Genomic DNA, 18,324 nt, shown 5'->3' with positions numbered 1-18,324 from the left:
CTGGTGTATTATGTAAATGATCTGCTCACAAGCTTATCTCCCCGAGGGCAGGGTAACTGCGGTTCCCCACCACTGACCACCTTGACACATTCCATTTATATTACATTTTCTTTAGGGCTGAAAAAGAACATTGTAGGTTTAGGACCAGCTGCTTCTGTTTAAGCCCAACTGTTTCAGAGCTGCAGCTACATAGCTAAGGTGTGATGTCATCTGAAGGCTGGACATAATATATTCTAACTGCTCCTAAAAGTATATGCATGCCTCTCCTTCTGTGTGCATAATTCCCATGATAGACTGTGTTTTAGAGGTGTGCTCAAATACATTGTGAAGCTAACATAAAGAAACCCGTATCACCACACCATTTCCCCATATGAACAATTACTTTGGTCCCATTTTCTTCTGATATTTTTGTGACTCAAAGAATTCAAGGACACACTAAATACTCATGTAAGAATGATAACATTTCTGGTTATACCTACGGAGATGCAGGCTGTCTCGATGTCCTGGACCTATGGTTCTTTCCATCCGTAAATTTCTGTTTCTATATTGGATAAATATGTGTGTATGAAGATAATATATTGATTTAATTTAAAAAGCCACAAGGCAAAGCAGAAATATTTATAACAGAAGCTGAGGCTTCTAAGTGAAGGTTCATGGGGAAGCAGGGAACTGTGTACACAGTTAACTGATTCACGCACCTAGATGCATGGAAAAACATACACACACACATAACACAGAGCACAGAGAAAAATGGCGTGCATTACTGGGTAAGATGGCATATGATTCTGCATGCTTAATCATAACAAGCACCAACTGCAACAATCCTTCATGAGCATGGCAGCTTGGTTATCGTGTGGTCACTGTGGACAATCTCTATAGTGCATCAAAACATCTAAGTTGGATTTTTTAATGACAGGCCCCCTCCCCCCAGCAGGAGCAGCCAATGGAGATTTACTGACCTGTCTCTGCTCCGGCGAGAGGGGAAGGCAGCGTTGCAGCCAGCCACCGTGCAGACATGCATCTCTTTTAAGTGAACGTTCCTGTAGTGGAGCTTCACGCTGTAGGAGCTTTTGAAACTCTTCTTGCACACGTAACAGATTTTGGGGTCTGGGCTGGAACACAGGTCGCCTTCTGGGGAGAACTTCTGAGGGCTGCCGTAATTCAGAGAGGAGGCAAAACTTTCGTGCAGGGCCGCCATGCTGGCTCCCCCACCATTGTATAGTCCGTACTGGCTCATGTAAAACATGTCATAAGTGGGATCTGCAAATTCTTCCTTCACCTTGATGATGTCCTGGTGAGAGGGCTCACTGTGGTTCTCGTCGGGCCTCTCACTGCTCATCAGGACCTTTTCGCTCACTTCGCTGTGCATGTGCTCATCCCCTTCCATGGATTCCTCACCTAGTTTGGGCTCTGAAGACTCGGACTCGTTCTCATAGTCCCGCTCAGGTTCTTGGTCCTCAGAAGTCATGCTGTCAGCCCTTCTTATTTCAGTCCTTGAAATGCACCGGGACCTGCTGTGCTTAGAAAAGTCCTGCACAGACATGCCTGGACTCATCTCCTCTTGGGAGTGGCAATGATTGTCATGGCTCACGTCATTGACCACAGCTCCGGGATCATTGGGGTCATCGTCTTCATCGTCAAACTCATCGGCGGTATCGATGATTTCCTTCTCGATCTTCACAGGCATGCTGGACTTCCTGGGCTTCTTCTTGGGGGCCAGGTCGGCACTGGGCTCATGAGTGGCCATCATCACTACTGGCGCTGCTGGCTCAGAGGGTGGCACGGGGTGCTGCTCTATGGTACCACTGGTTGGAATGAGGGGACTGGTCGGGAGGGACGTGGGAGGGCTCACCATTTCTCCCGGAGTGAGTAAACTTCTATAAAATGGAGGAACTGGTTGGACAGTCTTTAGCCCGGAAAACACCAGCTGGCTGGGGAGAGGGTTCTGTAAGACGGGGTCGAGTGGGGGAGTGGTAAAACCCATCGGGGGCCGGCCGGGGCTGGTGAGTGTGAGATTTGATTTTGTACTTGCTATGACGGGGGTGGCAGCTCCTGATGTGGCCCGGATTAAATCTTTGTCTCGGTTATTCCTTAGCATAGGCATGTGGAGGCGAGGGTTAGGGTTTGCACTGTGACGATTGCGGCTTCGGAGGGAGCTAAAGACCATGTTGCAACCTTCAATGGTGCATCGATGTTTGATCTTCAGGTGAACAGCATTATAATGAATTTTGAGAGTACCTTTATCATAGAATGTCTTCCCACATGCGTTACAGAACACCCTTCCTTTCCTAGAGGCTGACCCCATCCTTCTCATCCGGTGGATCCGGAATGAGCTTTTTGGGTGTTCCGTTTTGGTCAGGTCACTGACCGGGGCAGAATTCTGAATGGGGGACACGCAGGTTGGCTCGGTTTTGGGCTCCACGTTAGTAATGCTGGTCAGGGCGTTTCTATTGGGAGTCTGATCGTTCTTATAAGGTGTGGGAGATACTTCAGACTCGCTGCTCTCATTATACTCATTCTGAGTTGAAAGGCTGGGTTCCCGCAGCCTCAGTCCTGGTTGCTCTAACAGGAGCCCGTTTGGAGGCAATCCTAGCAGTGGGGCCGAGACTGGGTTTATGTACTGGAATGGAAGCAGAAATGCAAGGCTGTTGGGGATGTTTTCGAAGTGATGAATGCTGGAAGGGTTGCTGTTCTCTAGGTGAGCAAGGAGGCTGGGACTCCTGGTGCGATTATTGCTCTCAATGAAAGTCCTAATGTCTGAGTCTGTCTTTGAAGACGGAACGGCCACAGCCTGCCCTTCTTTCTCCTGAATTGCCATCAGCTCTACAATGGATTTGGTTTCTCCAAACCGCAGAAACTGCTGAAGGGTGATGATTTCCTCTTCTCGAGACATGATGGCCCAGCGGTCCAGCACCTTGCCGGCAGCATCCTAGAGGCCACATCAAAGAAACAACAAAGACAAACACAGAAACTTATTGATTGTGTATAACTATTCAATGGAACTGAAGGTGCTCTGTCTGCTCATGGAACACCAAGAGCAGAAAACAACATGCAGACACTGTTAATAAAAGTCAACCCACCAAGCAAACTTTTCTGCCATGCAAATGTAGTCATTAGAGTCACAGTTAGAGAAACAGATTGAGTTTAACAATGTCAAAACAAACAAAATGTAGGCCACTGGGGCTCTGTGATCTAAAACACCTTCACTACTGCTATTTTAACAATAATGGTCTCTATACTATGCAAATATTTAGCATACATTAGTACAAGACATGAACTCTTGCTGTGCAGCCCAGTAAAAAAGCAAAAAATATGGTACCTTAATCCTTATTAAATAATGACACTGTAGGAAGAAATCAAATACATTTTGTGAATTTTATTTCTTCAACACACGCAGACATGACACTGGATTCAACGATGAAAATTCCTTTAAATAGGAGCTATTATGTGAATTTCTAAATAAAAAAGATGAATAAAGTGACATTACCTCCTACACCCCCATTACTAAGCCATATCTATTTTTATTTTTTTAAATGGCTGTATTCTAGTGCCATTTAATAGTGGGCAATTTCATAAGGTAGAGTAAGAAAAAACAGTAACTGTACTTGTCCAGAAAATTGATTGCAATCCTATGATTCAAAGTTTGAGTTAGAATTAAAGTATTTGATTTTTATGCTCTTGTTATAAATGACAGTTACAGATATTTAGAAAGTAAACCTGTGATGGATTTAGATAGAATAAATGTGTAAAAATGTTGTCTCTTAACATCCTCCTCTGATAGCAAAGGGAGTCCACGGAGAATACACATCAGTAATCACCAGACTATGTGTTGTTAAATATACATTAAAAAGCATTTCACACTTTCATTTTTGCTAGTAACTATGAGATTTGCCTGGAGGTAGGACTTACAAATCCTGCAATGTAATGTCAGGCAATCCATTTCAGCATGGATTGAGAGAAATCTACTCAAACACTTAAATAATGACTCCATCACTTTCTAGGGCACAGCTTCTTTCCACCAGGATGGGGCGCTTTGCAACCTTTTCTGAATGACATTTACTCCCACCTTAACCATCAATTAAGAAAGCAACAACAAAAGGATACTTCTTAATTGCAAAGAGAAAAATCCCTAGTTTATAATGGAGAAACCTAACAGACACCACCTTAACTAAGTGATCAAAACTAACATTACCAGTGATGCATGTCATCACGTACCTTCCGCTATATTCACTGAGAAGGACACATCATTGCTTTTGTGGTTTTCTTGTCAAAAATTTATAACCTCAATTGAATCATGGGAAAACACCAGATGAACCAAAATTAAAGAGCACTCTACACAACAGTGGCTAGTACTCTTCCAAGTGTAAAGTTTGGAAAGACTTTTTTAAAGATAAAGAAAGAAATACAATGTGAAATCCGAGACCAGAAAAAGGACATTAGTGGGAGAACTAGAAAACTTGAATAGAGTCTCTAGATGAGTTAATAGTATGGTATCAATCCTAAGTTCTTCGTTTCAACAATTTTACTATGCTTATGTTAGATATTAGATTAGGGGAAGCAGGATAAAGGGAATTGTACTACTTTTACAATAGAAAATTTTCTTTCATAGGCAGTTCTACTCAGCCTTGCGATATAAAATTCTCTCTGGACCACAATCATATGGTTTGAATCATGATAACCAGTTTGATTATAAGGAGAAATTTGTCATTTATTTAAGTTACTTAAAAAAGAAGCTCTGATAATTATAGGCTATTCCTTATAAGGCTGACTCCTAGCATTCTATTATTTTACATAAAGTGCATGGGTAGGTATGTGCCCCTGGGTGTCCATTCTTAGGAATTTTCAAACACAGATGTCCCTCTGTCATCCTGTAGATAAAACCAGCCTTCAGATCAAATGCTCTCATGCAGCTATCTTCTCAGAACAGTCAATATAATAATGTGGGGACATGGTGATCTGGATGATCCCAGAGTCCTGAATTACACATTTTTTTTAAAAGTGTCATTCGTAGAAATTAGTCTACCTTAGACTGGTCTTCTTGGGGGCAGGGGAAAAGGGTAAGGAAGGAAGAGGGTTTGTGTTGTAGGAATTTTAAATTGTGATTTTTGTATAGATTATCTCATTCGAACCTCACAATATCCAGAGCTCAGTGAATGTTTAACGGATGAGAAACCAGAAGTGAAGAAAGGTGAGATGGCTTGTTAAGGTTGCCAAGATGCTGACTTGGGGCCCAGGACTTGCACCCAGAAATTCTGACTCCCAGTTCCCTGAGCACAGTGACTGTTGCTCCGTGACGCCACTTCCCAGGGGAGCGCACTGAGTTTGTGATGAGAAGGTGTAGAGCTTCTCCTGAACAGCGCTGGTCTCCAGAGCACAGTAATGCCCTCTTCTACACTGTTTGTCCTTTCCCATCAAATCCACTCCCTTGACTGTTCTTTTATCGGAGCCTTTCACGATGGGTTGTTTCTCAGGCTGAAACCCACCCTGAGCAGCGTACAGTCATTTCTTCCTCAGGTTCTTCCCAGGAAGCCTGCACTCAAATCTGCATGTCGATAACGTACTTATACAGCTGCCAGCCGCTGGTATTAACACTGGCCTTAGAAACCATAGCAACTGATCAAACCCACCTGAGGCATCTCCTGTTGTCCCCCTCCTGTCTCCCCTCACCCAGCATGCACCCATATGGTCTCTCTGTTCTCCTGGCCTGCCAGGATGCCTGCTGCTATTGCTGAAACTGCTGCCTTTCAGTGTCTCTTCTAGTCCAGAGTCGCTGTCTCTGCTAAACTATTTACTTCTGGTGGCAGAGGTCCAGGTAAGCAAGATGCAGAACTTTGTTGGTAGCCTGAGTGATAAAAGAGACGCTTCATTTACAGAGGTAAGAGAAGCAAGCAATCTATACTGACACAAAGGTCCACACGACATCATTGTAAATAAATGTGCTTGGGAACAGGACAAATATCTACATTAAACACTCAAACGGGAGTCCCCCTGAGAGGGCACTGCCTGAATCCAGGCTAGATGACATGCCGCTGAAGTTCTTTCCAAAGAAGCTATCATTCATAGTTGACCAAGATTAGCTAATGCTATCATGTTGCTGAGAGGTTTGCAGCAAGAAGCAAAGTTGAGTTTCTTAGCAGCATGATGGGTCTGCAAGAGCTATGAGGAGTGGCTACCAGTGTTAGTGTATCCTTGGATAAAGTGGTTGAAGGGAGATAGAAATCATCAAAGGGAAAAGAAGGAAGCCCCAGTTCTTTTTTTCTGTTTGTGACAGAAATAAGCATGGTCTGGTGCAATGGTGCTCCAACAGTGGCTTAAGACTTCTCAGGTAAGGCCAGAATTTCCATGAGTGGTCATATGCTATTCAGCAAGGACCCGTGCCGGTCTGAAGCCCCCTGCACCCGCTTTTGTAAAGCAGCCTGCAAATAATTGAGATTAACCATTTGGAATCCTTTAGGACAATTTGATACTGCTGCAACATCTAAAGCCATGATTTTTTAAATAACTTATTTCTATTTTATTTAACTCAAGACTGATTAGGGAGAAACTGACCCTTCCCCACAGATAGTTTAAGAAGTACCGATGTAAAACCTAGGCCCTCTTGCCATGTCAAACTCTACCAGAGTGAATAAGGGCTATACAAAGAATTAGGTATTATCACCGAATAAATAAATGTTAATAAAACAAAAATTCAGTCTGGTAAGCCAGTCTAAATATCCTGACTGCTGACCACCCCATACTTGGACACTGATCTTGGGCATGAATAATAAATTATGTAAGTGTATACCTGGACACTTGTCTTTCTCATTCAAGTTTGCAGTCGGTAAACAGAGTTGAGTGACCTTTAACCCTTTACATGGGGAATTGTTATTTACAAAATGAGGATAATAAGATTTACCCTGTTAAGTGAAATGGAAGGTATTATTATTATAAATATTGATTTCCTGCTAAAATAACTGGGTATACTACTAATTAAAAGAGGAGTAACACCAAATAATCCAGACTTATAAACCTGTCTTACTGGGTTCAGAAAAAGTATAAAACACTTAAAATATTTACTTCTAAGCATTTTACATGAAAAGACTTCCTTTTTTGTATTTCATCAGAACCCGTGATTATTGCTAGGTACAAACCTGGCACCCAGTTCTATATGGCTCTGCAGAGTGATTTTTAAAAGTCTTTTTTTGGAGTAGGATCAACTGCCATGGTTTGAATGGTTTTATTTGAGCCTTTTCTTCACATCAAAGCATCTTACATAACTTGTAGTTTTAAAATCAAAGTAAAGTAAGGCTGATTTTTATTTGGGAGAGAGGGATAGGGAAGGAAAGGATGCAAAGACATGGAAGAAAGATCAGATAAGAAGTTTTGGGATAACTAGACTGTTAGGAGACCTCAAGCCCAGAGACTCCTCAGTCCAAGAAGGATTCCATCTGTGTTGATGGCAGGCTGCTACTGCATCACAGTGCGGAGGAAAAACAATACCTTTTTTTCTGTCCATGCATGGAAATGAGGAACACAACAGAGATCTAGGGCCAATTTGCCCTAGCAGTATTCAAATTATCAAGTAGATAATTTGATTCTAAAAGACAGATGCAGAATAACTTAATTTTCTGTTCTAGTACATGAACTTCTTGTCAGTCGAATTGAAGGCATAATTTAAAGGAAAATCCTAAAATGACTAGCCGAAACCAAAAAAAATTTTTTTCCCTTTGATATAATTTTAAATCTTTTAATTAAATGACATTGAGCTATAGGGATTGCTAACAACTTAGAACAAAAGCAGAGGTTTATGAGACGTCCTTTTTTATTTCATGTCTTTGTACAGTGTGTTATCTTCAGAAATTATTCCATCATACATAACCTTATATTGGCAACTTATGTTCATAACCAGTTTCCTGTTGGAATTTTCTACTCTTTATCCTTCAGGATTAATTCAAATATCAAGGCAAGAGGAATGGAGTTCAGTGGAAGGTGTAGAAATTACAGAGTTTCAAACTTGGTATGCTATCAGGTAAAATTTAACAGTGATTGCCGAATTGAAAATTGATGAAACAGTGCTAGGCGAGACCTTGAATGTCAAGTTTTTTTTATGTTTAAGTCTTAAGGTTAAACAAATAGTTTTGAGACCTACAGGATGGAATACTACTGGGCAATAAAAGGACTAGACTACTGGTAACCAGTACAGCATGGATGACTCTCAAAAGCATTATGCTAACGATGAAAGAAGACAGACCCCAAAAGATTCTATCATCCCAATCACATAAAATCCCGGAGAAGTTAACTGAAAGGAGACCAGTGGTTGCAGAGGGTAAGGGAAAGGAACTGACTGCAAAAGAACATCAGGGAACTTTTGGGGGCGATGGAAATGTTCTGTATCATGATTGTGTTGATGTTTTTCATATATGTGCTGTGCACTTCAAATTGGTAGATTTTATTGTGAGTAAAGTATTCCTCAATGAAGATGACGCAAAACACTAAATCGTGCAAATTGCATGAAATCTCACACTCATAACTCAACATCCACAACTTGCCCTATTTTTAGGCCATCTCACCTCTCACTTCCCACATTCTACTGTGACCAGAATAACACACACACGTTCCCCATCCTCTTCTATCAGTAGTGTGCACAACAATCCATCGTGACACGGGGAGTAAACGTGATAATTTCTATCTTCTATTATCTAAAAACATAAACCTTGGCTAATATTTTATATATGTGTACTTACAGTATTATATTCCTAATTTAGGACCAGTTTTGCATTTATTGGGGCCCAAGCTCATATATTTTTACTAAAGGGATGTGTAATAAAAAAAAGTTGGGGGATTGCTTCTCTACAGAGCTAATACTGATATTTAGCAGGCACATACTATATGCATACACGTTTTTTTTTGTTTTGTTTTGATTTTTTAAATATATTTTATTGATTTTTTACAGAGAGGAAGGGAGAGAGATAGACAGCCAGAAACATCGATGGGAGAGAAACATCGATCAGCTGCCTCCTGCACATCTCCCACTGGGGATGTGCCCGCAACCCAGGTACATGCCCTTGACCGGAATCGAACCTGGGACCCCTCAGTCCGCAGGCCGACGCTCTATCCACTGAGCCAAACCGGTTTCGGCATATACACGTTTGCTAACACTTTGGGAGAAGCTGATGAGGAGCAGTCAGTTAATTCACCTAACTTGCCTCCACCTGCATTTGTTTTGGCCTCATTGTTAGGTGGACATATGCCAGGATATGACCCAGAAATTAGGAAATATATCATCTAACTGTTGGGTCACCTGAGGAGCAAGTGATAGGCTCAGACCATTATCTCAGATGATACGAATGGGGGCATTCCATCAATTTAGCAGAGGGGGTTGGCAAGTGGAGCGCTCAGAAGTTAGACTTGGCTCTGAGAGCTGAAAGTAGCAGGGGTTCGAGGGAAATACTCTGTGGGAGAAAAGCCTTTGAACACTACACACAGTTTTAAAGAAAAAACTTACAGAAGCCATAAAACTTTTAGTCGTGTCCTGTCCCACTCTCCCAATAGCTACCTAGTTTAAAACTCAGATGGGCCCATATGTAACAAGCGGATACTTCAGCTTTAAAGTGCTTTTCTAAAGTCAGGTCACTTTTGAAACTCTTCCCTTAGCCAACAATTTTAACGGGTGTGGGTGCTCTCCACTCACATCAGGCAATTTTTTTTTTTTTGCTTTTTTGTTAGATTATGTTTATCTCAAATTCATACGACTTGGCAATCCTAAGTGTGCATGGATCAAAGTTTGTGTGTATGTGTGTAAGCAGGCAAGAAAGGGAGATGAATAAAAATGGTAAAACAAAAAAAAGTTCTTATGGAAAATAATAAATTCTGGGAAGTATTTAGGGAAATTTTTAAAGCAATGTTATGATAATTTCTGAGAAACACTTAAAATTATGTGGGGAAAGAACTTGGCATGCTAACTTGTTTTAGCAAATTTACATTTAAACACATATTTCTTGCAGGGCCCTGAACTAGAAAGATGTACCACTAGCATACACAATGTACATCAGAGCAATTTGGTTATGTAAGTAAACAAAGTTATTCCATTCTCTATCCACACAGACAGAGCTCTGTAAGTGTGCTTTTCCAGTGTTTCCAGCTAATGTTTCTAGGAGGCCAGCTGAAAGAGCTGCAATATCTGGAGGCAGAATAAAGTATACTCATTTATATCACGAATGCACCAAATGGTTCAAATTAGACTTGATTAAAAAAAGATCAACATTTCCATTTTGTAAGGAGAACCCTACTCAATTTCCATGATTTGGAAATTAGTATTTTGCAGAATTTCTCAAGAGCGTCCCTTTACCTTCAACCACTCGTATCCTTGCTTCTTCTTCCCCATTCTAGGACAGAGGTGTCTGTCCCATGAGAAATAATTGCCAGGGTGTTGCACAGACAGAAAAAAAAACCTTCCCCATAAAAACTAAGACTGGACTTTATTTGGTAACATTTATCCATGTGAACAGCCCTTCTGGAGAACAAACATGCTTTCCTTGTCAACCCAAGACTGGCATCAGGCAATCAGCATGCGGGCATCAGAGCTATGAGTGTAAATAGGTGTGCTGTGATTACAGGAGCTGATGCCAAACTCAAAATGTCCAAATTATAAAGAACTGTATTTGAATTATCTTTCCAATTCCTCCTTTTTCCCCACAAGGAGAAATGAAGCTACAGGAATAGTCACCATTGGTCACAACGTGAAAGCTCTTAGAAAACTTTGCGTGAAAGAATTTTGTCACAATGAAAACTTTATTAATCCTTGTTAGCTGACATGCTAATAGAGAAGTCTTCTCTCTATAAATACTGTTTGCACATGAAGACTGACTTTAAAGTAGTTCCTTATCATAATATATGCGCATGTACACGAACATGCACATGTACACAGACTACCATTCTTCACTCACTCCTGCTGTACATGAACCTCATTTTAAACCCGTCTTATTATAACATTCAGAATGTTCAGCCATGGAGAATGGTGGTATAATGAGGTAAGGCATATCAAATTACTTGTAAAAAAAAGTACAAAGTTAAAGAATGCCTCTCTTTGGATGAAACTTTAAGTCTGAGGATCGTGGCACCTGACTAACATAGGCAGCAGTGGAAAAAAGCAACAGGGTAATTCTACGTGACTTTTAGGTACCTGCTTTGATTTATTTTTCAATATATAACTTTCTACCATTGCTTTTTCTAATCCACATTTGAGAATATGTTCACAGTGCAAAAGATGGTAATTTTTAAAGAAATTAATGAAGTGAACAATATACTCTCCCAACATGATCACCTGTCTAATCAAAATGTCAGGGCACAGGTTTTAAATGGCTCTTGTGATTCTTAAAAAACATACTGTTTGACTTTTAATAAAAAAAATCACTTTGTTATACAGTGTTCTTGGTTGCGGACCAGATAAGAATATATAATTCGGGGGACTATCCCTTTTTTCCTCTGTAACTGTCTGTACAGCGTTTTTGCTTTAAAAACTGTGATTGTGATAGATCACTCTGGGTTTACAGCATATTTAATCACAGAAGCTCCAGCTAAGCTCTATTAAAGGCCTGTCAGGATTTCTTCTCTGTGCCCAGGAATTTTAGCTTGTCTAGCTTAAAACCAGCCATACACATTTCCTGTATGGACATTTGTTTGCAAATAAATAAAGCAGGTGCCTTGCTTTGCCACATAAAAAGGAATTTCTGAGGAGTAAATTACTTTCTTCAATGTCTAGAATTTCACTTCAAAGATTCAAATGTATTTTTCAAATTACCTAGCTCCATCCTAAATCAAACCTGAGAAACTTTGAAAGGTCTGATACATTTTAATATTTAATGACAGTACCTTAGGAATCATTTAACTTTCCAAATAGAAAATCTTAAATCCAGTGGATATTCCTAGCATACTAACCTTTAATATAAAATTATCTGTAGTCCTTAACTTAAGCATAAAATATCTAACTCGGTACCTATAGGCTAACATAGAATTTGCATATTAAAGTTCCAAATTTTGATTATGCTTAATATAACTTACACATATTCCCCTTAAAGGAAAATAAAGAACATGAGTGAATGACACCTTATCTCTAGTCTTGGTTTTATTAACTAACCATCATCTGTGTGACTGCTAAGTCACCGATACTAGCTTTGGCTTTCTCATGGGTGAAGAAAAGAGCCTTGCTAATAAACGTTCTAAGCCTTACTAAACCAAAATTCTGTTAAGCTGACTAAAATCCCATTGTTCGACTATCAAAGCCTAGAATCTGGATGCACAAATAATTTTAATTAAAAAATTTTAAACCCTAGACTAATATTTTTCCTTTTAAGCATCTTGCATAACCAACTTTCTTCAGAATATATGTATTTATGACAGACATTAGGCCTTTATGGGAGAGCTGCTGTATTATAGTATATTCTGGATGCTTCTCTTGACATGTCTGTCTGGGGCTGCTTATCAGCGACAGGATTAGATGTCCTAATTCTTCTGGATTAATTTTTACTCCTGGCCAATTCAGCAACCAGCTCAGTAAATACTGTTGCTTGAAAACAAGGGAAAGTGCTCAAGAAAGTCCCCAAGAGGCCTTGGAACCCCCTGGAATCACACCAGTAGAGTGTGTGAACATTCTGCAACTTGAGGCTCAACTATTCCAAAATAAATGTTCTACCTCCATAAACTATCTATATAAATAAGTATCTGTAATGCTCCAGTGGTCTTTGCAGTTCCCCCCAAATAGCAGCATTTGTATATAAGACCTTCTTCTCAATTAAGCCCTTTAAACAGACACCAGTTATTCACTTGGAGATGATCATGGCTGAGATGTCAGAGGGTAAATCATTTTATGGCTCAGGACAGCAAAGGAGCAGTTTGAAATCCTCAGAGAAAACACCAGAAACGGGAGGAGAGAGAAGGATGGTCCCTGCAAGTGGTCTTGTTTTCTTCTACCCTCAGACATAAAGATAAGCCCGAGTCCTAGGACACTTATAAATCTGCTTGCTTTGCAATAAACACAGAGCTCACCAGAGCCCTTTCTGACATGTTTGCTTTGAGGTCTACATTTTCTAGTTTACCTCTCTGTCCATAACCAAAGTTCTGCCGCCGAGTTTGAAGATAGCCTGTGTATATCTGGGGGTCTCTGCTGAAGCTTTACATTTCTAAACATAAATGCCAGAGACCCTCTATAAAGTCTGATAAACAGCAAAAATGAGTGCAATTTTTCCCCCTAATGGAAGTGATTTTACACATCAAGTAAGGGCTGAAACCGTGGAATACATGCAGGGCCACAACTTCCAACTGTTGGAAGTTTTTATCTGTGCGGCCGAGATTCTCCATTCTGGCACGTTACCAGAGCTTCCAAAGTTTGAATGGAAGATTCTGCTTCACGTATTAAACCGCCAATTATCTCACAACTGAAGCTGATTGAACAACCCTAAGGAACTTTAACATATTCATTAGGATATGAGGGAGCAGGGGTAGGAAGGGACTGAACACCCACTAAGCAGTATCCCATAAAACAGCAAGGATTGAGTATTCCATAAAACACACTGAGGACTGAGTATGTGATTGAACAGAAAGATGTATTGGGAAATTTAACTTTGTTCTTCTCCGGGTATAAGAACGGCCGTACCACACAAAGATTAATTTCCTGCTTTAGCATTCATCAGGGAACAACACATTATTACTTGTAACACATACACAAGGCTGTTGATGGATATACTTTCCTTTGATTGCTCAGATTAAATGTGTTCCTAGCAAAGGCGCCTGCACACACACACACACACACACACACACACACGGACAATTATAAATCCATGTGTGCATTAGCAGTTTGTATTTCTGTATAGTATTTGTAAGCAGCTATCAAGGTGGATATTATACATTATATGTGTCCACAAAGTAGAGATGATGTAGGGTTGGTGGCTGACTGAACAAATATAGATAAACACAGACTAATCAAAGTAGACAATCGATATGTGTGACTATAACAAAAAACTCAGAAATTCAACATAAAGGAGGGTAGGAGGGGGAAGCATGCATTACAGAGCACAAGGTAATAACCGTGTCTATATGCCTAATACCCTCTTGTCCCAGCAGTCCTGACTTTCTAAGCAGCCCACTTCTCCACATTAACGGGAGTCATTTGGAGAGCAGCAAACGTGCCATTAGAAGCACTTTTACAAGTGTATATTCATCCACCAATTAGCTTAATGTGGCCGCTTTCTGCATATTTTCTATCCAGGCCTGCACAAATCTTATTAATATTTCCCCCTAGCGCTTTGACAGATTACCTTGTCATTATGCATCCTGGAGCCTTTTAAACAATATGGGTAAACTACTGTTTGTGAGGTTAATGACAATTATCCCCTAATTACTGCGTAAGTCACTCAGTCCACTTTATCTCAGAGGCAGGGCTCTGCTCTATGTATCTGCCATTGTGTCACCCTGAATGAATCTTGTGTTGCCATGTTTATCTGCCATAGCCTTGTAAATTACGCTGACAGAAGAATGAACAAATTACTGCATGTCATCACTTAAATACTGCTCCAGAAATGTTAAAAATGCCTCGACACAGAGCCTGAATTGTGATTTTAGCAGATCACAATGAATAAAAACATATTTAAGGTTTATGTTCCATTTCAAGGCTGATAGCTTAGAATTTGGAGTCACAACAATGGCACTGGAGGGGGGAGGGGGAGTGGAAGGTGAAGAGCAATGGAGGTAAAAGGTAAAAAGGCTGAAAACTGAACTAGCAATGCCAGCTCAACCTCCTGAATGCATTTCCTATTATTTTAATAGCTGATACGGCATCTTTTCCAAGATTTATCAAGTCTAAATCAAATTCAATGGATTAGGCATATGCCATACTCTTCAGCTGTGATCTTTTTGTGTGTGTGCGTGTGTTACTTATAACCAGTCTAGACATAAAACGCAGAATCTATGTAATTCAGAAAGGTAATGTAATAAAGACCACCATTTAAGCCAATTTCATTGATGACTTTTTAAACATTATTAAACAGGTTCAGAAACACTGTTTTTCCAAAATTGCATTTGAAGTTGTTTGACAATGTTTATATCAATGAAATTTGTTTAGTTCATTGCGACATTGGGGTGACTACATCTGCTCTGATACAATTTATAGGGAAAATAGGACAATATGAGTTTCTTAAAATAAAGACAGATTCGGTCAACTGCAAATAATCTGAAAGAATTTTTTTTAAATCAGAAATTTATGATTCTGCAGACTACCAGGTAAATAAATGTTTGCATGAGAACAGACAGAAACACCTGGCTTCCTAAGATGACTGCCATTGAGTCAGTATCTTAAAAAACATTTTGAAATGTGAAACATTTAAAATGCCTCCATTTAAATGACACCGAGGTGGCTAATAACTGGCAAGCATAAGTAAAGGGCCACACCAGGCTGAAGAATGGCTTTCAACTCTCCATTAGTCGGACATGTAGAAAGCGTACATCAAACCGCTTGACGGCAGCCACGAGTTTGTAAGGGAGGGCGAAGAGCATGGATGATAAAGCTGTTTGGCGGAAGCATGCATGCACCCACATACAGTACCTCTTGATGCACTCGCTGAACAGGCTGGAAGAAAAAGCTGCAGTGAAGAGAAAGGAAAACATGAAAGCCGGAGTTGACAGGCCTACCCAGGGGCCTCGTGGATGCTCCACACAACCCCTAGGGCTCCCTCCAGTCCCCAAAGACTGTAGTGATTTTAGTATCTGCCCTGCACTCAGTCAGTGCAACTTCAGCCCAGCAGGGGCTGCAGGCAAAAATGCAAGCCCCAAACAATGCTCTCTTCTGTGTGTTGGGCTGCAGTTAAGACTAACATCACTGTGACAACCACTAAGGGGTTAAAATCTTTCCTGACCTTTCTATTATCATTATTGTTTTAAGATTTATCTTTATTGTTGAAATATTACAATAAAAGTTTTCCCTGACTTTGAAAAAACTATTTAGGCTATCTAAGGACATAGAACCGAGGACAGTGAATTTATAAATCATTAACTCTCTTTTTCTTTTAACATTGGACTCCATTGCCTTTTTCCTTAATTAACCCTGCTAATGGGATAGCCACTCTGCTAGGTTGGGAGTGGGGAAGACAATGATCATTTAGGGAAGATAAATTCTTGGTGTCACCTCAGAACAATAGAACAAATAATAATTTCTTGAGTTTGTGAAGTCAGTGCTGGTTACAGAAAGAAAGACAGTCCTGGAAGTACCAATATGAATGCCAGTGGGTACCTGGGTATCAGTTAACAGATGAAGACGGCCAGTAAAACAAACCACAGGATCTCCTTATTCACACACTTTATACACTTTCATCAAATTTCCAAACACCAAGACTGGGCATATTTCCCTCCCCTCCTTAACAAACTTTCAGTGGCTCCCTAGTGTACACAGAATAAATGATAAAGTCCCTTACCTGGCATTTGAAGTCCCTTCAATATAAGCCCAAAGTACCTTTCCAACATCATCTCCAACCCAAATCACTAAAGCTCTAGCTACAAAGCCTACTTGTCATAAAAGATCCCGAGTACAGCAAGCTCTTACCTGCTTCTGAACACCCCCCTGCCTTTCTGACACAATCATTCTCATCCTCGAGGCCCAACTTAAATGAACCTCTCTGTGAAAGGGTCCCTATCCTTCCCATTTCCTTCCTGTCCCCACTCCCAGCAGCAACGACCCACCCCTTTGGCCACTTGCTTATACTTCTGTCATGTATGTCTCCTTATTTCAGGATTATTGTACTTTATGTCTCCACTGCCAAGATGAATCAATACTGAACGAATTCTTTAATACTACGAACGTAGGACTGGGAGGCAATTCACGGGCCATCTACTGCCACCTTTTTATTTTACAGATGAGAAAATTAACAAATAAGTATCTTGCCCAAGATCAGGAAGCTAATGTGTGCAGCTGACTTGGAAGAAGCCATCTAGCTCCCCTGACACAGTCTAGTGCTTTTCCCACAATGCCATCCTTCCCTCCTGGCATAATGAACGTGGATCAGGAAAGAGAACATGCACTCCATAACACTGCCACCCCTGGACTTGAGAAGATTACAACCAACAGGTACTCTTCAACCCCACACTAATCCTACCAGAGAGGCGTCTTTCCCTAAACTGAACCGCCCTCCTGAACATCAAGAAGGTGTCCAACAGAAATGTGAGGTCATTCCCAAAGACCACTCACTCATTACTAGTATGCTGGGGTGAGAAAAAGTTGAGAACCACGGTTTGAGAAAAAAAAATTAATTTAATCCTCACTGTTCTACAGCCCCCCCCCCCAATACTAGAAAATTATCTATTGTTCTTGAAAAATGCTTTTGGCAATGACATTACATTTATGTGAAAATTCTCTGGATCAAAGTTAAATCCTAGTATACAAAGAACTAGAAAGCAAAATGCAACAGTGTCTCTCACATGGCTGGAGTTCTGTATATGCCTATGAGTGAATAAGTAAATTAGCCTGTTTAATATTAGACACAGAAATAATAAGTCACTACAGTTACAAATATGTTTGTATAAATACTTTCTACCTTCATTTTATCTTCTGCAAATAACTTTATATTTATCAATTCCTGAATCCTCATCTGCTCTTCCCACAATCCCACTATTTCTCATTTCTGTTTGCATATGCTCCATCTCGTTTATGAGGAAAACTTCACTTCACGGGCTCTTTAGGGATTCTGCCTGTCAACCAAATAACTAACCAGTTGCTCAAAAAAAAACAACAAAAAAAAACTGTTATCTGAATTCTGAAAACAAAACAAAACAAAAAAAAAATGAAACAAAACCTGAAACACACAAAGGCATGGAGGCCTAATTTTTTACTGAAATGCTATTTTCAGGCTAAAGGACTGCTTTAAAAAATATAGTTTCTGTGCCTTGGTTTTCTCATATATAAAATGGGATAAAAATAGCCACACGCTAGAGCTCTGAGGATTAAAGAAAAATAACAATGCTTACACTTCACTAGCCCTTTACAAGGAGCCAAGAAGGACTCTAGAAAATAATATATATAACATTCATCTACACTCAAATCAGTTTTGAGGTACTACTATCAAACTCACTTTACAGGTGAGGAAATTGAGGTGCATCAACTTTGAGTAACTTGCCTAAGGTCATAAAGCTAGTAATTTTTGAAGCCAGGACTATTCACACCAGCAGTGTGAGTCTAGAATTATATTGAAATGCCTTACACAGAAGGCATTCCTGCCTGCCCACCCCAACTCCAGCCTCCATCAATGTCCTCTCCTGCTTTCTCTTTTCCCACTATTCTTGTTAAATTCAGGCCTGAAAGGATGT

The 18,324-nt window shown here is 40.2% G+C and overlaps 1 protein-coding gene across 1 annotated transcript in view; it reads right to left on the bottom strand.

Annotated features, from left to right (window-relative positions):
* BNC2 (basonuclin 2) overlaps window positions 1-18,324 on the bottom strand; it is a 295,227-nt gene that overhangs the window by 18,897 nt on the left and 258,006 nt on the right. Inside the window, 1 exon segment of the mRNA XM_023758914.1 lies at window positions 960-2,929. Within this exon segment, the coding sequence (XP_023614682.1) occupies window positions 960-2,929 (1,970 nt within the window).

This window comes from Myotis lucifugus, unplaced genomic scaffold (genome assembly GCF_000147115.1).
Source record: "Myotis lucifugus unplaced genomic scaffold, Myoluc2.0 scaffold_144, whole genome shotgun sequence".
NCBI classification, from domain to species: Eukaryota; Metazoa; Chordata; class Mammalia; order Chiroptera; family Vespertilionidae; genus Myotis; species Myotis lucifugus.
The sequence above is the reverse complement of the archived record's forward strand: the minus strand, read 5'-3'. Positions and strand labels throughout refer to the sequence as shown.